This window comes from Dromaius novaehollandiae, chromosome 2 (genome assembly GCF_036370855.1).
Source record: "Dromaius novaehollandiae isolate bDroNov1 chromosome 2, bDroNov1.hap1, whole genome shotgun sequence".
Classification (NCBI taxonomy): Eukaryota; Metazoa; Chordata; class Aves; order Casuariiformes; family Dromaiidae; genus Dromaius; species Dromaius novaehollandiae.
In genome coordinates this window covers 70068355-70091521 of record NC_088099.1, presented here as the reverse complement: position 1 = coordinate 70091521, position 23167 = coordinate 70068355, and the positions used below count along the sequence as shown (strand labels likewise).

At 41.5% G+C, this 23167-nt stretch overlaps 1 protein-coding gene across 7 annotated transcripts in view; it reads right to left on the bottom strand.

The window, feature by feature from the left end:
- LOC112983031 (poly(rC)-binding protein 3-like) overlaps positions 1–23167 on the bottom strand; it is a 507597-nt gene that overhangs the window by 97882 nt on the left and 386548 nt on the right. For 3 of the 7 annotated variants that reach the window (XM_064506732.1, XM_064506736.1, XM_064506737.1), the window contains exons 8-9: positions 1817–1870; positions 513–644 (exon numbers count right to left, since the gene is read on the bottom strand). The exons of 3 other annotated variants lie outside the window; for them this stretch is intronic. In XM_064506732.1, coding sequence (XP_064362802.1) covers positions 513–544 — 32 coding nt within the window. In that variant the 5' untranslated portion in view covers positions 545–644; positions 1817–1870. The remainder of the gene's footprint in view (positions 1–512; positions 645–1816; positions 1871–23167) is intronic. One more of the 7 variants, XM_064506731.1, reaches the window with a different exon arrangement.

The following is a 23167-nucleotide window of genomic DNA, read 5'->3' as shown; positions in this document are numbered from 1 at the left end:
CCTGAATTACTTAAATCTGTCTGTATGGCACCCTAGCATATCCTAATGGAACAGTTAATGTCTATGAAGAATGTCATAATTTGGTTTAATGCTACCTAATAAAAGACTTATGAACACATCTGGAAGAGAACAACTAAAGTGCCTGTGCTGATGTCTCATAAACAGCCATGTATTCTTTCATAATGACAGTAAAGACTTCAGTCTCAGAAACAATTAGTCTTGGTTCTGTATTGAACCCATCCCTCACACTAATGTGAACAATCTTGAATACTGCTTACACTTACATAGCCAACAACTGTGCTAGGCTCTTTGCAGAACAAAAAACATAACCCTTGCCTTGACAGGCTTACAAATCTTTAAATATGAGAAAAATGAGAGTAAAGACACAGCAGGAAAGTAATGGGTTAGTCTGTGCGTCCCAAGGTATAGCTTACCAAACATATGTGTATAATATTGAAGACATGGATGTGTAATGAAACTCCTGGCATATATTTTCTTGAAGGGCTACTCACACAGTCTTACAAGTTGGAAGTCCTGTACACATCAGTGCTGTGTCCCATGAGCTACAGGAAAAAGGGGAGATCCTTCAGGGATGGTCCTAACAGAATACAAAGGGCTCCGTGAGTAATTATCTCCTCACGTAACTGTGGAAAACGGAGATAAAACACACTCATTTAGCCATAATACTGCTTTCATGAACTTATTAATGTAGAATTAAAAAAAGACAATAAAAGAACAGAAACCAGTCAGGGCTTTTCCTGATGCTAAATTAAACCTCCTTTTAATCATGTTTGCTTTATATGACTCCAGGGGCTACCAAGCTTTTGCTAAAATCTTGTTTGAGTTGTTCAAGTGTAATCTCACAGCCCACACTGAGCTTTTTATTTTATTCTAAGAACTTAAATCATTTTGGAAATTCTAAAACTATATATTTTATGGCATCTGCATTTTCTGCCTAAATTCTGTATATATTTATGCAGAATTATAGATATACAATATAGATTATACATAATTATATATAATGTATAAACTATGTCACTTTATTCTACTCACACACATATATATACACCCCTTTCCCTTAATAAACTGCAAGACACATTTTGCTGCCTAAATCAAACACAAAGATGTTTATGAGGTATCTCGAGCTTGCTCCATAATGGTATTTTTCCTGCTTTATGCCAATTTAATGAAATTGCAGTGAAGAGTACCACATGATTCTAAAACTGGAATACCTGAATAATTAATCAGTTGTTTATCTAACACCTAACCCCAACATCTTAAAAGCACTTTAGCAACCTGACCTGCATATTGCTATGTTTTTCTTTGAATCTGGAAATGCAGGGTAGCTGTTGAATATTTTCTGTTAATTGCCCTCAAATACCTGTTGAATAACCCTTAGAAAACATAAAATCAGAAGAGTACCTTTAATAGTTTTTTTTTCCTATTCTTCTCTCTCACACACACATTCATAAGAATATACTAATATACTACCCCCTGTAAAATCAATAGCAAAACCCATACTACTTTCAGTGGAAACTAAATTTCGTTCCTAAAGGCACAGATCTGCAGATGCCCAACTCAGCTGCTTACACTGAAAATAAAACCAACTTAAAAGTTTCCAATTAAGAAGAAAAGAAGAAATAAAAGCACTTCATATGATTAGAAAAAGATGAATATCCAAGAACAGAACAAAAAAAAAAAAAGTCTTTTGGTGCTATAGTAAGGAATAATTTGAACTCTTGTTTCTGGCTGGTCTTCATCTCCCTAGAACCTTATCAATAAAATGATAACCATGTATTACAGAGTGCCTACTTACTGTTAACACACACTTAATCCTGCCAATGCCAGTCTTACAGGAAACATTATCCGTCTGCAACCATAAATGAACAAAATTACTATCTGCACACTGAAGAACAGAACTGCAACCATAATTATCTCTCTTACACATTACAAGTACACATTTGTTTTAAATTTGGACTTATAACCTGTTTTTCAAATAACAGCTTCAGTCTGCTTCCAAGTCACTAAGGTAATGGCTGTAATAAGTAGCTATACCTCCTAATCAGGGAATGTCACAATAAGCATAGCACATCTATCTATATAATCTTTCTTGGCCCTGTTATTACAGTTTATGAGCAGTTTTACCACCCATATGTTATGCTGTCATGTTCTTCCAAAAGCTGATTATTAGGATTAACTGGAGAAAGTGAAATATGAACGCCTGTACAAATGGCAGAGCTGAGTGCTGCTAAAAGTAAGGCACCCTGGGTCAGAGAAAGATGTGTAATGCATTACAGGGCATGCCATTTATTTCAGTAGGAAACCCATAGGACTTTGGCATCTATGAGACTTTCTGACTTGTTGCCACATTTGGCTTCATATGGAAAGCAGCACCTCACCCTCTTTAATTTCTACTCTGCTATTAGGTACCATAAACCTCCGAACAAAATAGTAGAGTCAATCCCTCTTCTCACCAACAACTTAAAGCCAGATGCAGTCATGAGAATGTTATCGATATCATTAAGACCAATATACTTTATGAAGAGTTACTGCTAAGCCTTTCTGACTTTAGCAATAAATCAAGATTCAGTGGGCTACTTCCATTAGGACAAAAAGTTCACCATGAAATCAGATGTCCTTAGATGCAGACATCTGCATTTGGGTATAAAACACCAGGGGTACACAATGGGGTGAGCTACCCAGGCAAAAATACTACCAAAAAAAAAGTTCAAAACCTGTTAAAAAGACAAATCTCATCCTGTGACATATTAATAGAAATGCTATATACAAGACACAGGAGGCAATTATTTTCCTCCACTCCACGCTGCGGAGGCCGCAGCTGATGTCCTGGATCTTGTTTGGGGTATTCCACTTGAAGTGAAGAGATACTGGAGAGAATCCAGAGGGAAGCAACATACTTAAGAGAGTTTTTAAAGCTTTGACCAGGAAGGAGAGACTGAAAGATGTGGTTTCATAGTCATGGTAAAAAAGGAGACCTTGTAAAAGCTTTCTGAGAGGGAAAATACTCTGGTGAATGAGGACAATGATCAGTTGTTCTCTGTGTCAAGGCAAAAAATAATTGGTTTAACTTGCAACAAAAAAAGAATGCTTCCATGACTCTAATTAAGCTTGAGGAAAGACCTTCAAACTAAAAAGGCCACTATGTATGGAAATGTATGCAATCTCCTTCCTTGGAGATTTTTAAGAAAACACCCCATAAGAGACAATCTAATGATAAATAATCCTACATCCCAGCAGAACTAGGTGACCTTTAGATATTCCTTCTAGCAGAAACAGCATTAAAACTGTGGTAGTCCACACAGCAGAGGGAAACATAACAGCCCTTGCCTCTTCAGCACAGCTTCCTGTCTTAGCCAAACAAGGGCTGGCAGAACCTGGCATTCCCATGCAACTGCCTGGCTGATTCACCCTTCAAGCTGCCCTGCCTTCGTCTTACATCTCTGAGACCGTGAGAACAGGGGTGCACAAGTGCACACCGACAAATTTCCATCTTCCTGTCTATGGGCATCAAACAATACTTTCTTCCCTCCCAACCACTAGTCCCTTTGTCAGCACGCGGCCCAAAACCCTCTATGGTCTTTCTGAGGGCCACCTTACTGGTGTTTCTGTTCTACATCTGGTCCTCCCTGCTGCCTTCTCCCCGACCTTCTGCCCTGGACTTCCAAGCCTTCACTAACCTTTGCATCAGCAAAAGCAGCCTATGGACACGTGCCTGCACATGGGGAGAAGCCCACTGTTCTTGTAGGAACCTGGCTACATAAAGAAGCTAAATGACCTCTTGACATCTATCCAGACTGCAAGGCTGTGCTTCTACCCACAGTATATTCTGACATGTTTATCAGTAAAATGTTAGCATTTGTAGGACATCTCCGACTCTATTAGAATGGCAATTTCATTAAGGGAACTTCACACAGTTCTCCAGCACAGACTCTTGTTCTGAGTTCAGGTATCCTTCCTTTCTGATATGCACATTTTTAAGCAACTCTTCTGTTACAGCTGAAGGATTCCTTCAAAAAAGATGAACCTTGTTCTGAAAATGCCAGAGCTCAGATTTTTTTGGTTGCTCCCTCTGAAATCTAGGAAAAGGTCTTTGGCCCAAATCACTCTTCTCCAGTTTCAGGAAGTTCCATGCTGCACATGGTTGACAGCACTGTCCCAAGGATATGAATCTATCGCAAGAGCTGCGGTCAGAAGAGTGTCCATACCACAGTCCTTTAATGACCTTATACATTGAGTGAGCATGCAGTTGGCTGCTGAAGCAAACGGGATGGCAGCTGACGATGCACAGCATAGGCGCTGTGTGTTTTCAGTGCTCTTCCTGCTAATGAGGTAGGCTGCTGTGTTCCGCAATAGTTGGGAGTTTCTGTGGAGCTTTTATCTCCAGCTTCAGTGAGTTACAATAATCAGTCTGGTTGTGCAGAATGTGTTCATCACTACTCTTAAGATGCTTGCCAAAGAAAAGGGAGCATAGCTTCTTGGACAACGAGAAGTAGAATAATTAATTTCTGACCATTTCCTTGAAAAATGAAGGTCAAGTGCCCTCCCAGAGAAAAGAGGTCACTGCCTCTTCTAGCTCCTTGAAATCTCTCATACTAGATACATCTCTATGCTATGGCTTGGATGCAATCTGGGCCAACAGCTCTTGCTGAGTAATTTAACAACATTTTGTGCTCTAGGTGTCAAAAGCACTAGGAAGATCAAGTATGGACTTTAGAACGATTTAAAAGGTGCTTTGCAGTAGCAACAGTTAAGAGACACAATTAGGGCTCCACCTTTGCTGGTCATTGAAATATTATGAAATATTAGTATAAGTTAGACATTAGACAACATTATTTATTTATTTAGACATTATTATTTACAACATTATTTATTTAGACAACATTAGAGTTGTCAAAATAAAAGAGCTCAGCACTGGCTTCTTTGTGGTGTTTGTTCACTCATCTGCCAGTTGAAGAAGCAGTAGTACCTCAGTCCTCTCAGTCATGACAATATATTGTGGAGGCTGTCTTGCACATGTACCTTTAGCATTCCATTTACCTCTTACCAAACAAAATTAAATCAAGGCAGCAAAAAACAGCATTAAGCAATATATGTTGGAACAAACACTTCTCTGATGTGCAATGGCTAATTGTTATGGTGCAGATGTATGAGCAGATAGGCAGTTTCCAGTGCTGTATGTTTGAAGCTGCTAGTAAAGTTCTCTCATCGGTGAGGCGATAGCTTAAAATGTTAAATATAAGTAATCTTAGTTGGGGGGGGGGTGTGAAAACTACAACAAATGAATCCCGAAGAAGGTCAACAAGACATCTAACAGTGTTTAACAGAAACGGCCTACCTTGTTAGCTAGTATTGATCCTTTTCAGCAAAGGGAGGTTTGGTGGCAGCCAGAGGTAGCTGGCATTTTACCCTAACGTGTCAAAAGGATGAAGGAAGGAAGAACTGGCTTTTCATAGTGACAGAATCTAGAATAGCAGCTGAACAGTCTAGATGGCATCTGCTCATAGTCAGCTGATATGGCTGTGTTAATGACAAAAAAAGGATTATCAGGATGCTTTCCCCTCTGAGATAAGGCAATGAAAAGACAGAGTTGCACATGAAGCCAGATCGAGACCTGACCCTCAGAGTAAAGGCTCCAAGACCTGCAGTACACTTTCTGCAACAAACAATACATTTTAATGCAAAGATTTCAAGTCAGTGCATGTGACTTATTGGCACGTCCAGGGTGTTACGTATGTTCTCTGCACCAGGCCCAAGGCTACACATTATTGGAGCACGAGAACTGTCAGTGTTAGCAATGGGCCAAAGAGTGCCTGTGCCTTATTCATTCGTGCCCCACTGGGATAAAAAGGACTTCCCTGACATTGCAGTTTCAGACATTGTTTCCTCAGCCCATAACTCCTAGGTAATATCACTGAGCAGCACTCAGTAAATACTCAGCTGCTGCTAGAAAATGAAATAAAGACTGACAATAAACATTATTTTTAACCACAAAACATGTTACTCATTATGCAGTGTATGCCTCTGTCATTCCCTGAGGGAAAAATGCCTAATTGCTTACATTATATCTCACTGGAAATAAAACAAAGACAACAAGCCATGCTATTCAAGGACGCTAATCACCATCACAGCAACATGTGGTACCGAGGCTGACCCGAAAAGAGGCACACTTATTCTAAAAAAACATGCAGGATAACAGGAGTTTTGAGAAAAAAATCTGCTAGTTAAGGAAACTGATTTACAAGGAAGCCTCATTTACCTAAATCCTATTTGCTCCAGCTTAACCACTACCGTTTTGTTCCCATACAGAGGGGTGGAGAGCAGTGGCGTACAGGATTGATGGAATCTTGATTAATTTTTTCTGTAACAATTTTTGCTGCTCTTTCGGACTATAATTCAGTGTAACATAGAGAGTTCTCTGAAAAATTATAGCGGCCATCACTTACCTTTGAACATATGATCAGTCTGACAAAAACTCTTGCAGCCTTGAGGCTAAATACCTGCATACAAATACACACCTTACTTCTGCCTCAACAGGCAATGGCATAAACCTTCATCCTTCTCCTTTCTGCTGACTGCCCATCACTCACACAAATGCCATACAGGGAACAAATAAACAAAAAAAATTGCCATTACGTTCCTGCAAACACAACGGGTCACTCGGCAGCCACCGCTCGGGAAACCCATATGCCTTCTGCACGCAAAACTTGCCATTAACTCCCGAACAGCTGCTGCTAGGGAGGAGTCTATAAATCTGCCCAAGCACAAGTGTGCTGGATGGGCTCAGTTCTCCATCAGACATGCAGAAAAGTAATGGCGTGGCAAACCTCAGAGTTCATGGAAGCACTTTTTTCCCCCCGAGGTACCTACCCTCGGGCCTCTTCAGGCCCTACCAATGACCTCCCGGAGGAGGCGGCGATGCAGCGCACAGCTTGGGAATCTGTTCAGGAGGGAGGGTGACATGAAAGATTAATTAGATATTTGTACTTCCTGGTGCCACAGTTGTCATTTTTGTGAAGAGATGGAGAGGCAACTGTTACATGCTCATATTTACCAAGTTGGACAAAATGGGGCAAAACTGGACTTTAAGCCTTAAATTCATGCTTGCAATTTAAAGAGGATGGGTTCTTCTTCTTCTTCTTGGAAGAAGCGCGATGCACTAACATTACTGTTAAAAGGTTCATAATAATGACTACCTGCTAAGTACAATATAATTAGAGAATACTTCCCTATGAATTAAATGCAAATACTTGGATAGGTGACCAAGTGATCACCCTTAGTGATTATTAGCACACTAAATACAAGACCACTCCCCATTCTGAACGGCCTGACTTTTTCCCTGCAATGCAAGTCAGGCAGAATACAGTATCTCCGCACAAGGTGTAGGAGGGGGACTGGAAAGCTCAACAAGGCATGACAAACTGAATTTCAGCAAAGCAACGGAAAGGACGTCGTTGGGCAATTACAGCGCTGCTGCACTTGTGGCCCACAAAGCCTGCAGTCATGGGCAGTGACAGCGCGGCGCGCGACTCCCTCGAGGCAGGGCACTCCAGTTAAATCAATTTGTCAGCAGCAGTGCTGCTGCCTCCCTCCCCCTGCCCGCCGGGGTGGCCGGCAGCTGGGGTGCACAGCTGTCTCTCTGCAGCACATCAATTAGGACATCAAAACTCATCTGCTAATTAGCAGGCACAGACAGAGCAGGGAGCAGCCTCTCCTAAATGAATCACTTCCACGCATTAATAAATTGAGTGACATCCCAAATTGAAAGCCTTGGCCCATGGGAAGACGTGCACCCATCTCAGTCATCAGCTAACGTAAAGACATTTTCGGTACAAAGAAAGCTAAATTTGCTGCCGAGGTGAAAATAAAATGCACTACTGCCAAAAATCTGCATTTCAAATATCAGTGACACAAGCCCCACACCCAGCAGAGCTACTAACGTCTGATCACAGCGTAAGTGGTTCTGCTTAGCTATAGCAAAGCATTATTAGCTAATAGCAATGGGACTAGGAGAAATATTTCCACAGTTAGCCTGATGTATGGCTTGCTCTGAAATAAACTGAGAAGTCCCTCGACTTCGGTAGTAGAGGACTGGGCCTTGGGTCAGCAATTCTTATCCTTGCTTTTCTTTATTTTTACATTGCCCTTTGCATTGCTGTTAGAATGACACTCACTGTTCATCCGCATGTTGCAACATTGCTGAGGGGTGTTTTTATAAGAGAACTTGGTCCAAGCCAGCTGCCAATCCTATGGCGTTTCAAGTCTTAATACAACAAGGTCGCTGATTTTTTCCTGGACGCTTTTAGTGTTCTTAGCAGAGAGATATTTAAAAAATACCCCCTCAAATACACTTTTCCCATCAAAGCTCAGAGCGTAGCTATTAATTCTTGCATGTTTAGTTCCCAGGGCAAACAGAAACCTCAGACATTGATTAGCATACACAGAAAATTAATTTCTTCAGCTAGGAAGTACATCACCAGGTTCCCTAATTACTTCCTCAGCCATCACAGCCTACCCACAACAGACTTTAACAGCTCTTCTCAGGATACCAAGCACAAATTTTTTGTTCATGAAAGCCTGTCCGAGAACGCTTATAAGATGGTTTTGGTGTCAGAAATTATTAAGGAAGAAAATGTTGGTGTGCATAAGACTAAGACAAAATGACCTCCCAGAAATAGTAGCACAGGAAGGGAAACTGCAAATCTGGTATGTCCAGTGACCCCACTACTTATTTTAACCTCATAATTCGCTGTAATTCAATCAGTTTTCTCAAGCTGTATATATATATATTTTTAAGACTCTGTTTTCTTACAACTGTATAAACATGTGATTTTCGGGACTTTTGGCACCAAATAACCAACTGTGAATCATTATTTTAAAATAAATTATAATAAGTTGCCATGCAGAGAAGCCCCAACACACAGAGTACCTGTCTGAAAAGGAGCTTTGACCTGACATGCAGGTGCTGACTTCTTACCTTGCTCTTGGTTGTTCAGTTGCCTCACCAAGATTTTAAGATTTTCCCTTTTCCTTCTTTGAATGACACTCATTAAAACTGAAACTGTATTTGATGGCTGAAAACACAAAGCCGCACAGCAACACAAGTACACAAGGAGCTGAATCCTCTAAGGAAAGGCTATGAAATGTTATTGCTAGCTCCGCTGCAGTAAAACATACTGCCATGGAGAGCCACGTGCATTCTCATCTATCGAGAGGGAGATGATCTGAGAATAAATCTCAGAGGAGGTGAACCAAGATAGTACAGTCCCGCCACGTGCCTTGCAATAACGTACAGTGTAAATGAAAAATGTTTACTAGTAGGAGAACATTGCATCACCACCTTCCTTTCTTTTCCAGATCCTTCATAGGACTTCCTCTCACACTGATCTGCATTACACCTAATAAAGCTAATGCACAAGAAGGAAGAGTGTGACCCACCAAGCTTCACAGTTCTAAGTAGCCGTTTAGTTGTCCATTTTTTTTTATTAAATGAGGACTGCTGAATATGGCAAGCACTGAGCTGTAATATATATTCCATTAAGAGCAGTTCAGAGAATGTGACATTCTTCTTATCATATTACCTCAGTTACTGACAGAACAGTGTAATTATGGCTCACATTGAAGTGGCCTACAGAATGGATTTAATCAAATTTTAATATAAAATATGGTCACTTAAAGCATATTCCATTCAATAGCTTCCTCATTCAAGATGCTGGTGCAGGGAGGGTAAGTGCATTGTTGTCTTTCCCAGTGACAAACTAACAATCCCTTTCAAGTCAACTATGACATCAGGATGTTTAAGCAGACATTAAAGGATGCATTGGTGTCACTGCTATTGTGCTGCACTCTATAAATAATTTTGCGTGGATGACTGCTGTGTCACTTTCAGCCCCTTGTGCTCAAAATCCTAAGATATGGAGATACTTAGTATTTGAATGTTCCCAGCACGGAATAAATAATTCACGCATGGAGAAAACTCTTCTCCTACCTCTATTCATGCAGCCCAACCGGCTGGATTCTGTTCTGAAGGACACTAGCACAAATTCACATCGTAGCCATAGAAAGCACCCTTGTTGCTGGGATTTTACACTGTTCTGACTGAACTTATGCCTACTGATTTAAATACAGTTAGATGATTTGAAAGTGGAACGTGTTCCACCAATTATATTTTAGCTCACTCCAAATAAAACCAAACATTGCATAAGCACGTGAAATTCTTACCAAGTAGACAGTTTTCAGAGAGTCTGCTTGGGAGCTATGGCTGCAAATGTCCAGGTATGAAACTAAATGCAGAAAACATGCAACATGTACTACATATGAAATGCATTTGTGGGGATGAGAAAGTCCGTTACTGTACACATATCTTCTGTAACAAACCTGGATTAGCTACTCATCAGTTCAGTGGTTTCAAGGCTCTATCGTACTCTGGTAATGCAGGAAGACAGAACTGGCAGAATAAGAAGCCACTGTGGAGCTGCATTTCAGTCTACAGCCTTTGAGGATCCAGACAAACATTGTACAACACTTTACCCATTTGACTGTGATTCCCTAGCTCTTTATGAGACTTCTCTTGATAGTGGATTAAGTCCATGAATTCCTCGGATGCTATTTTTTCCCCTTTTCTTTAAACCTTGCCCATCTGCCACTCTGCTAGGGCTCTCACCACATCCCTTACTGTCTCATAGCATCTGTCTCCCTCCTTTCCTTACACTAGCTCCATTTGCTCTTTTCCCCACGTCGTCTTCTGTTACTTTAACCACTCTTCGGTTCCTATCTGCTATGTCTGACCATCTTTGTCTCCTTCTTCTCCCCCCATCTCCCCTCACAGCAACAGTAGAACTCCACTTCCCCACCACCCTGCCTCTGGTGACTTTCTCTCCAACAGCCATCTTCCTTTCATGTCCACCTTCTTCTACTTCCCACCCTAGTTTTGCCACTACCTCAAGGCCTTTACTCCCACTATGCTACCTACACATCCCATCTCTCAGCCTCTTGCTTTCCCTCTGCCTCCTCTTTTAGCTTCTCTGAAACTCCACATTCAAAATGCCCGTAAGTAGCCACAGCTTCCCCTCTACTTCCTCCAAGATCAAGATGCCTTCTTCCGAAACTCCTCCTTTAGCTACACTTTCTGAGAGTGATTTCCCCTTCTCCCTATTACTCTCCCTGCCTTTGATCATGGTGATATAGGGCTCCCCCAGCTATCTTTCCCACATGTTCTCTCCTCCTCTAGCCTGGACTTTTTGTTTAATTATTTTATTTTAATCTGGGTTGATTTAGTGTCACATCCAGTTATACATACCTCTCCCTCTTCATGTTGCTGTCACCTATAATTCACCAACTCCTCTCTTCAGCCTGTTGCTTCCTTCCTTCCTTCACAACTGAGCTCATTGTTGATGCCTTTGTCTTCCACTCCTTCAGCTGTACACTTCATCAGCCTCCCGAGTTCATCCAGCCACAACACTGATTCAGTACTTCCATTCCCCAGACTGACTTTTCGCTTAAATTTCTTCTCACCAAGCAGCAACATACTCTCTCTCCTGCTGCTATGATAGCCTTCCCCTATCCTATTCTGGCCTCAGCCAAACCAGCCTGCCAAACCTTCCTCCTCACTCCCATCACTGGACATTTCTGTGATTTTCAGGGCATGAATGCTGGTGACCTTTGCCCACTCTCAATGTACTCTTGCATTCTTTCGCTTCCCTTGCCCCTGTTACCGATCAACTCCCTTTTTCACATTTTTTAACCTTGACTCTTTTGTTCTTCTGCCTCATTTACAAGGCATGGTGACAGTTTGGATATCCCACTTCCCCCAGGTATTTTTACAAATACTGTTTTAAGCTCTCCATTTCTGCTTTGACCTGCTGCAATCTGGCTTTTACTACTTCTACAAATTCAGAACTGTCTTTGATATAGTGTCTTTAATGTCTTCTTTTAAGTCAGGTCTTTTAATCAGTACCCTGACCTTCCCAACTGCCTTCTGCAGTCATTTAGAGGAAGCTTTTTCTCCAAGAAGTCGCCTCCTTTTTTTTCCAGCCCCTCCAACCATTATTAAAAAAGAAGAGAAACCACTTTTAGAAAAGATTCTACATGAATGTTTCTTGCATTCTTTTTCTTCCTAACTTCCACATCTTACTCCCCAGATAACTTCATTCTGAAATTGCACTACTATGCCAATATTATTCATTTACCTCTCTTATCCAGAGTCATCTCCTTTGCTCTAGTCTGTACTTCGATCTTTCATTCTAACATCTCCTGTAATGATCAGTAAGTTCAAGAGCAACAGGGCTAAAGTAAAGTAAAGACATCCCTACTATCTCCTTCCTTAAATAGTGTTCGGGCTCTGCCATGTTGCCAATCACACAACCCTGGAAAAGGATGCCATCTTCAACTCTACCCTCATTGTGACTTTTGTCCTCTAGCTACATTCTAATCTTGCAAACGGACGCGAGACATGACCTTTTCTATTCATCCTCATAGCTAAAACTTGGATGCTGTGGTCTTTTTGTTAGTTCCTACAACTCTTGGTGTTTCTCGGTTCATGCATGAATTGGAGACTTGTGATGTGCCGGTGGTCATGGTGGACAATACTGGATTATTCCAGTCAGAAAACCCGTGTCCAGATAGATCTTTAAAGTTCTACTCCCCACCCATATCTAAGGGGTCAAAAAGACAGGCAGGTGAACAAGGAGGGCTACATACCTAGCTAGAGCTTGGGCCATAAGTCCTGCATCCAATTTAGGGAAGTGAAACGTGAAAAAAACAAAAATAAGGAAGGTGTGAAAATAAAGAAAAGAATCAAAGAGGAAATGTGAACAAAGACAAAGACAAGAAATAATGAAAAAAAAAGTGAGCAATAAATAGAGAAGATCAGGGAAAAGAAACATCAAGTACAGAACAGACCAAAGAATAGTGCGGGAAGGAGTATGACACTTAAAAGCAAGTAAATAAGCTCCTTTGTAGTTTTAGGAAAAGAAATACAGACACCTCACGTAATTGTTAACTAAAATCACATTAAAAGAACCTTGTCTTACCAGGAAGTATACTAAAATTGAAAACATTTGCAGTTTTCATTAATCTTTAACTTATTCTTGAAAACAGGGAAGGAATGAGTTCAGTCTGAAAAAATATTCCAAGTTAATGGTGCAACTCCACAACCATGGCAACAAAGAGTTGACTTCCTGCTGCTGAGGTCTGACACGGGAGCTGCAAAAACAGTACATTGCCAGCATTATGATCAACACCAATAGGAGCACTGTGATTTCACTGCAGTGACAGTACAGCTACTTCCCATTTTTGTTACCATGCGCACAAATCATAATGGATCCTCAATTTTGCTAGGATTCTTTTCTAACAAATTTAAACCTCCAACAACCTTGTAAACACATCAGCATCCTTAATTTAAAATAAACGTTTTTGCCCCACAGCTAAACAAACAGCCTAGAAAAACCTCTTTTGTTTAAAAACTCCTATCTTACTTCTAAACAAAAGATTTTATTCTAGGCTATTTGAAATAACCAAGAAATCCACCATAATTTAACTCACAAGTGGCTTCAAAAAGGAACTCAAAACTACTATAGATTATTCTAACAAAAAGATTACCTCTTTGAGCTAACCTCTTTCTACACAAAATCTAATCAGACTAAATTTTGATGAACCGTGAATACATAAAAAAATACTATTTATAATGAAGACAGATCACTAACTACATTGATCATCACCAGAGATATTAAAACAAACACAACAGAAATGTATCATGCGAAATTAAAATTTCAGATAGGCCATCTTCAAAGTTACTATAGGACATGCCATTCTCAAGACCATTCTTTCCTCAGGGAGAAAGTCACTTTTTGTTTGCTTCCTAGTTTGCACATTAAAATATATATGTGTGTGTATATACACGCACCCCCCCACACATATATATCTATATATACACACACGCAAGGTGTAACTATGGTATTTTCTTCTGTTCCAGAAACATGCCCTTTCAGTATCACCTTTTCATTTATCAGTGACAAGTATAAAACCCAAAGCACCATAAATTACCACAATCAAGGCACTGAACATATTAGAAGTTAAGTAAAGAAAAGATGCTGAAATACTTTGTCTTGCACGTGAAATGACAGAAAAGGTAGCAGTGCAAGGGGCCTTGCTACGCGTGGAAAAAAGATAAATGGAAGACTCTCCATTTCACTGACTGCTCAGTATATTTTTTTTGCCCACTTTTCTCTAGTAGGTTAATAGCTGGGCTATCTCAGCCATGATAGCTCTGATGACTGTATTGACAAGAACTCATGATCTACAGCAGATCTGCTTTTAGGAAATAGCTAGGTAAGCCCCTCCATTAACAATACTAATCAGATAAAGCACTGCTAATGGATGACCCTGCATCCAGTTAGCATGAGCTGCTCTACTTAGTATGTATATGCTGTATTTCTTGTGCAAGATCAAGATGTCACTGCTATGAATGTACACATTATGTTTAGAAAATTGTTTACAATTTATTCTCTACATCTGCTGCAACTTTGACAAACAGAGAGCTGGTTCTTTGCTTTTGTCATTAAATCAGATTGCTGTTGTACACTGCTAAAGCTTTTCATGCCCTGAAAAACAAACAATGGACCAACATGTAAAGACACACTAGGAATTTATACATTCGCTTTTTCCTCCTGGTATAAAGGAGTTCTCTCTAATATGTTTGTCCTGACAATCATGTTTCTAGATAAAATATATCTATGGATTCTGAAACGAGAGGTATAATAACCATTTGACAGATATGCTGCATAAAACCACAGTGCCCACAGCTCCAATCCTTTCATGTAGCTATAAAATATTTAAAGTACACAGTGTTTACAGGCAGTTAATAGAAAGCAGTGATAAATTCTTTTCAGGAAAAGCTTTTTCTGGGAGCTTTATAAAAATGGGAGAAATCTTAAGACACACAGCATCCACAAAATAGTACCTGCTAAGAAATCCCCCTACTCTTCTCTTCCATGAAAACAACAACGTATGTGCAAAAGTGTGTATGAATGAGCTGTTTTCCTCCATTCCTGCAGTAAAGTTACCACCAAATCAGCACATGCCATTGACAAAAATTTTTAGTATTTGTCTTTAGTCAATGAAAATCTTCCTTACTTGCAGCACAGACAACAGAACTTGGTTGGCTTTCTTCTCCATTGCACTGTAACATGCAAAAACAGTGCAAATCATCATCAATTTACCATAACAACATCTTATATCCACCTTGCAGGGTCAGTACAAAGTCAATTATCACCTGAACAACCACCAGAAATGGGAACTGATGTCACGTCAGTGGATTTGATCCTTTCAGCCTTAACACTTACTTTATGGAAGAATGTGGGAGTCCATGCAGATTGCTGCTGGCTTTCATTTCAAAGCAAAATTTATGGCCCTTCCAATTTGGCTTAGAAAACAGATTTTTGCTTCAAGATTGCCAGGTTTACAGTAAAGATACAGAGAGATGTTTTTCTAAAGGCTGACAGAAAACTGAGAGTTACTAACTGTTAAATGAAGAAGTTAATGTTAGAGGAGTAGATGAGGCCTTTACAGATGGCTGGAAGTGGCCTCACATTTGCAGACCTTGGTTCTCATAGGGGACTTCAACCACCCTGACATCTGCTGGAGGGACAACACAGTAAGGCACAAGCAATCCAGGAGGTTCCTGGAGAACACTGATGATAACTTCCTGACACAGGTGAGGGAGGAACCAATGAGGAGAGGTGCTCTGCTGGACCTTGTACTAACAAATAAGGAAGGGCTGGTTGGAGAGGTGAAGGTTGGAGGCAGCCTTGGCTGCAGTGACCATGAGATGGTGAAGCTGAGGATCCTGAGAGGAGGATGCAGGACAAAAAGTAGGATCACAACCCTGGACTTCAGGAGAGCAAACTTTGGCCTCTTCAGGGACCTGCCTGGAAGAATCCCATGGGAGAGGGTCCTAGAAGGAAGAAGAGTTCAAGAGAGTTGATTAATATTCAAGGATCACCTCCTTCAAGCTCAAGAGCGGTGCATCCCAATGAGCAGGATGTTGAACAACGGGGGCAGGAGACCTGCACGGAGGAGCTCCTTTGCTCATGGCAAAACTCAAGGAGAACAAGGAAGTGTACACAAGGTGGAAGCAGGGACTTGCAACTTGGACATCATCCAAGTATGCAGGGATGGGACCGGGCAGGCCAAGGCCCATTTGGAAAATAATCTGGCAAGGGATGTCAAGTCCAGCAAGAAGGGCTTCTTTAAATACATCAGTAACAAAAGAGAGACTAGGGAAAATATGAGCCTACTGCTGAATGGGGCAGGGGCCCTGGTGACAAAAGATACAGGGAAGGCAGAGGTACTGAATGCCTTCTTTGCTGCTAAGACTGGCCCTCAGGAATCCCAGGCCTTGGAGACCAGGGAGAAAGTCTGGAGAAAGGAAGACCCTCCCTTGGCTGAGGAGGAGCAGGTTAGAGATCACTTAAACTGGACATCCACAAGTCCATGGGCCCTGATGGGATGCACCCATGAGTGCTGAGGGAGCTGGCGGACATCATTGCTAGGCCACTCTCAAACATCTTTGAAAGGACATGGAGAACAGGAGAGGTGCCTGAGGGCTGGAAGAAAGCCAGTGTCACTCCAGTCTTCAAAAGGGCAAGAGGGAGGACCCAGGAAACTACAGGCCAGTCAGCCTCACCTCCATCCCTGGAAAGGTGATGGAACAGCTCATCCTGGATGCCACCTCTTGGCATATGAAGGATAAGAAGGTGATCAGGAGTAGTCAGCATGGATTCACTGAGGGAAAACCATGCTTACTTAACCAATCCGATAGCCTTCTACAATGGAATGACCGGCTGGGTAGATGAGGGGACAGCAGTGGATGTTGTCTACCTTGACTTCAGCAAGGCTTTTGACACTGTCTCCCATAACATCCTCATAGGCAAGCTGAAGAAGTGTGGGCTAGATGAGTGGACAGTGAGGTGGTTTGGGAACTGGCTGGATGGCAGAGCTCAGAGGGTTGTGCTCAGTGGTGCAAAGTCTAGCTGGAGACCCGTAGCTAGCAGTGTCCCCCAGGGTCAGTACTAGGTCCAGTACTGTTCAACTTATTCATCGATGACCTGGATGAAAGGACAGAGTGCGCCCTGAGCAACTTTGCTGATGATCCCAAACTGGGAGGAGTGGCTGATATACCAGAGGGCTGTGCTGCCATTCGGAGAGATCTGGAGAGGCTGGAGATGGGCAGAGAGGAACCTCATGAAGTTCAGCAAAGGCAAGTGCAGGGTCCTGCACCTAGGCAGGAATAACCCCAGGCACCAGTACAGGCTGGCGGCTGACCTGCTGGACCAGCAGCCCTGCAGAGAAGGACCTGGGAGTCCTGGTGGACAACAAGTGGACCGTGAGCCAGCAATGTGCCCTTGGGGCCAACAAGGCCAATGGTGTCCTGGGCTGCATTAGGACGAACACTGCCAGCAGATCGAGGGAGGTGATCCTCCCCCTCTACTCAGCCCTGGTGAGGCCACATCTGGAGTACTGTGTCCAGTTCTGGGCTCCCCAGTACAAGAGAGACATGGAGCTACTGGAGAGAGTCCAGTGTAGGGCTATGAGGATGATTAGGGGACTGCAGCACCTCTCCTATGAGGAAAGGCTGAGCGAGCTGGGACTGTTTAGCCTGGAGAAGAGAAGGCTGAGGGGGATCTTATGAATGTGTATAAGTATCTGAAGGGAGGGTGTCAAGAGCATGAGGCCAGGCTCTCTTGAGTGGTGCCCAGCGACAGGACAAGAGGCAGTGGGCGCAAACTGAAACACAGGAAGTTCCATCTGAACATGAGGAAAAACCTTTTTACTGTGAGGGTGACAGAGCACCGGAACACATTGCCCAGAGAGGTTGTGGAGTCTCCATCCTTGGAGATATTCCAAAGCTGTTTGGATGGGGTCCTGGGCAATGTGCCCTGGGTGACCCTGCTTGAGCAGGGATTTGGACTAGATGATCTCTAAAGGTCCCTAACCAGCCTCAACCATTTTGTGACACCGTAAAATAAACCTATTCAACTTGAACCTATGAGTTCTCCCCTTAAAGTTGCTTTATTTCTTTGTACGTCAAAAAAAATCACTTGCCCCTTTTCTAGATCAAACTAATGAGATATTTAGATCCTCTTGAAAGTCAAGCAGCACAGAAAAGGGCGGGCTCTGAGATAAACACACAGTTCCTAGGGCCTTATGCCTAAGCAAATCCTCAATTCCGAGTTTCTTCTGCTTAATAAGGACCTTCAGCACAGAGAGATAATTCCCTAATAACAAGGGGTTTGGGAGGTGTGAAGCTCCCCTCTATCCATGGATCTCTTTTTTGTTAGGTGAAACTGTGATGCTTGATGCACTTATGTTTGCTGCTCTGAAAGAACATAAACCATTCACTATTCAATTCTTGTTCCTTTGATATTAAGAATTTGAGTTGCATGAGGTGGGAAGCAAATGTACATTTGGAAAAACATTATTATTTTTAAGCATGTTTTACTTTGGTTTCAGAAAGTTCTGGAACTTGCATGACTTCCATCCAGCACTACTAGCAATGCTGAACATTCTTTGGCTAACTCATAGGGCACATTTGTCTACTCACATACCATACAAAGAAGCTTAAAAAAAAGCCTTTCATACCAGGTTACCAATAGTCACTCTATAACAAAGAACAGACAACGTAATTTCAGCCTTCCAGACTGACTTCTGGCAATTTACAAGTCTAAATTTTCACATTCAATCAGTGCAGACCTCAGATGTTTTCCAAACGTCACTTTTATCTATTTTTTAACCTTAAATTCTGCTGCTGCCAAATTTGGATTCTCTCAGTGCCATTCTTGTGCTTGCAGTAAGATTTGCTCAGCTTGGTCAATCATCTTATAACACCTGCCAATTCAATGTTATGCTTCCTATGCTTTCCTTACCCTGATTTTCATTATGAGTAAAGTTACAGGTGAAGGGGGGTATAATTCCTTCAGCTTTGAATCCTATAGGACTCAACCTTACAGGACCGTGCCAGAAAGTACAATTTAAAAATCCTAGACCAACATAGTTTGGTTGGTCCCTGTAAAGCCTGGGACAGATCTGTATTGTACAAGGATTTTCCCTTAACTTGCTTACTTTGCAGCCCCACTGCACAGAGGGGGGGATGGATAAAGCAAAAACAAAAAAAAGGAGAGTTTTAGGTAAAGAGAGAAATTTACCTAGCAGGTCCTACAGTCTTCAGTGTTTTAAAGGGCTTTTCTCCTCTCTAAAATATATAAAAGCAACAAATCCTTTACAAAAGAGCCAAGCTTCTCTGCCATATAGTTACGGAGAGAGTCTAAAAGCAGCAATGGGAGAAAAGCCGAAGGGCAGCAGCACTTGTTCTGCTCACCTGGGCCCCTGCCTGAGCACTCAGCCCCTGCTGCCCCACTGCAGAGGTGCACGGCACTGGGGCCGAGGGCTTGCCACGCCACATGAGGTGACAGCGGCAAGGAGCTTCAGCACAGCAAGTCATCACATCGATCTTCTCCAACACCAAGGCTGTATACGTAAAACACTTCTGCATGGGTGGTTTTGGGTCATACTGCCACTGTACCCAGCTTTTGTAGCAGACAGGATAGCACACAGCTAAAAAGCACCTCTCCAAATCTGTTGGTACGTTCTGGCCTTTCCTTGCACGAAAAGGAAGAGTAAGAGTGGAAAGCATCATTTACAAATCATCATTACAAAATTCAGATGTATAAATTGCCTGGGATCCCCGTGGCTGCTTTTTGTTATATGATGCCATAGTGACATTAAGGAGCTGCTCTTCAAGCTTTAATAGGTCTGTGGCTTATCAGTAAGAAGCTCTCAGCATAGTTTGTGCTCTTCTCCCAGCCTCACAAGCCTGCATCCCAGAGGTTGATTACAGTCACCTAACACACCACAGTGCAAGAAAAAGGTACATTTTCACCCAGGAATCTGGCTATCCCTTTCCTTTCAGGGTTGAGTTTAGTTTGTTGCTCAGTGGTCCTTTCGTTGCAGCTAAACCTCTTTGCTTTGTTAGCAACTCCAAAATGCCTCAAGGTTTTTTGTTCCCTCTCCTAGAAAAAATGAGAGCTTGGTGGTGGTAGCAGTGTAGGGTGAAAGGACCGTTAGAAGAGGTGGGGCCATTTGGGCTTTTGCTTTGGGGCTGAAAAGTCCTTTGGACAGCCTAGTGGCTTCAGATGACATCACAAAATAAAATTATATGGTTGCAGATAAAAGGAAGGAGGAAGGTCATAACCACCACACCAGCACTCCAATAAAATACAGTTAACTCCACGAGTTGCAGCTCCCTAACCTGAATTAAGAAGGGTCAGCAACAAATACAAGCCTAGATTGCCTAAATTGAAAGAATTTTTTTCCCTGCTCATGACTGCTGCCAAAGGCAACAGTAAGACATGAGCACATTTCATGAAGATGACAGCTCCTCTGAGGGAAATAAATTCTGTGCTGACTTCCACCCTCAGCAACACCACCGCTTTCAGGGCAGAATTTATCTAATACTAACCTCCAATGCATTCCATGCTGAAAAAACAAAGAAAAAAACAGAACACCCAATGCCACCTGATTTAAAACCTTCCTTTCTGCCAGAATGAAACCCAGTTCCAACTTAACCGCCTTTTAGGGAGACCTTCTCCTCACAAACCTCCAAACAAAAGTGCCACACATATATATAAAATAAAAAATTCAATACAAGTACAGACGAACAAACTCCGACCTTTCCTTCTGGCATGGCCATATGACTAAAATAATGACATCTGCTTAAGGTCAGAGGTCTGTGGCATATGAAGTCTATGTTTGTAGTACATGCTTTCAAAAGCAGACTGTATTGTCATGTATAATTATGACATCTAGTGTAGACACATCTCAGTTCCATTTACAGTGGTCAAAATCTTTTTCAGTGTTATTGAGTGTAAATGCAAATAAACCTTGATCCAGAGCTGTAAGATACCTTCATTATAACATCTCTTTGGCTAGACTGACCTTTAAAATTAATTAAGTGAAAAACATGAAGATTTTTCAAATTAATCTAATTGTTCATTTGCATTTAAATTTGCAGTAGATCAGATATTTGTACACATGGTCTTGGGAAGCTCCACCCTAATGTTTCAACACAAAAAGATCTCATTAGAAGAGGTTTAGACTATAACAAATGAAGGGCTAAATTCTGACTATGAACCACATGATCTATTAGTCAGATCAGAGGTGTATTAACATTGCCACTGAGAGATGTTCTGCAAACTCAGCCTCACTGGTTATGTGGAAAAAAAAGGGAATATATGTTAGTGATTTTCAACTTTTTTCAATTCATAGATCCCTAAATATTTTCCAGTGGAGATGCAGACCTTTGAATAGCAAAATTAGGCCCAAGGCAAAGTACTCGCTTTTCTTTTACTTGGATTTCTGAGATTTCCAATCATAGGCTGAAAGCCTTTTTTTTTTTTTTTAAGATATCTCTTTGCTGCAATTTAGGTATTTTGTTAGAATATTGCTACCCAAGCTTCCTCCATGAGGAAGGAGGAGAAAGAGAGGAATGTTTTGTGGACAAGACTTCTTTGAACTGAAACTGCAGGTGCTTACATTTCCAGGTCCCATCTTTCTAGATACATTTAAATACAAATTACAGATTACATCAAAATCCCTCTTTCAGCAGCTCATCGGCCTTCAAAATCACAGGGTTTCTGGGATGGCTGTCAACCTAATACTCTCCTGAGCCATTGTTTTAGAAATATTTAGACATTACTTTGTTTAATTAGACCCAGGCTCCTAGGTGTCTCAGTTACATTTGAAAATATGACTTGGCTGTCTACAACACTTAAACAATCAAGCACTGGAAGGAGCCATGTCTAAAAAACTATCTGGGATTGATCTCTGGCATAAAAGATCTAAGATTCCAGTTCAGAGTCATAATGTCTTTGACCAGAACCACAGACCCAATTTACAGCATAAGGTTAAATGCCTACATATAATCTGGGGCTTAGACAGATTTGTACTTGCTATCCTGGAGAAGTCCTGTGTGTCACATCCATTTGCCCAAAAATCACTAGACAGAGGATAAACTTATACAAACTTTTTTTTAACCTTTCTTTTAGTTGTCCTGAAAAATATTTCCCCCTCCCACCTCGAGTTTCATTAGAGTGAGGGGAGGGTCCTTTATATATAGTATGCATGTGTCAGAGCAGTCTTCTCTGTATTTCTTGATCAAATATTCTTTCAGGATTATCTCTAGCATTCCTTCAGCAACAGACATGATTCACCCAAAAGGCTTAGTCCGTTATTTCACTGCTATGAAGCCTGTTCTACGCAATAGAAATCCCCTCAAGCACAAATTTGGAAACAAAAGCATCCTTCTGCCCACTAATCGTCAGAGTCCCTTAGCATTTCCTTCAACCCCTGTTTTGTGTGTATGTTTAAGATGTGCCTCCCTTCTGCTCCTTGCAGAAGGTTCTTGGTACAGGGCTTTAAATGGAGTATTGATTTGAACAACGTTCTTCCTGGCCATGTATTTTCTCCTCGCCAGTGCTACGAGATTCTTCCTAAATTTTACCTAAAGGTTTGAGAGCTAAGCTTCAGCTGGGACTCTCGTGTTTGGCACTGCCACATCTGTGACTTCTGATGATCTACAGTCGCACAGAGAGGAAAAAGCAATACAGTCACCATTCACTGGCCAAGGCCCAATCTAGATGATTAGGCAGGCTCTTTCCAATAATGGCATCTCCTCTCCACTTTAATTTATGCAGGAAATAATGATTAAAAGAACCTTCATCAGACTTATTTGGATATAGGGATTGTGCACTTTGCTAGAAAACTTGACAAACTTGATAGAATCACCAGAAAATTCTGCAGTGTAACAAATTTACATGGTGTAGACAACAATCAATCTTTTTTTTTTTTCAGTAGTTTTGATATTACTCATGCTTGGTCTCCGCTGCTGTTTCCCCCCCACACACACACACTAACACACTGTAGAAAACCTTTCCCTGGCAAACACTATCAATAAGGATACAATTTCCTACGGAAATCTGGCTCAGCTTTAAGATTCATTGGTAGGATCGAAGATGGATCAAAAAGGGAGAGGTAAACTCATGAACACATCAGGCAGAAAATTTGCACACATCTACTCTTCCACCTGATGAAAAAA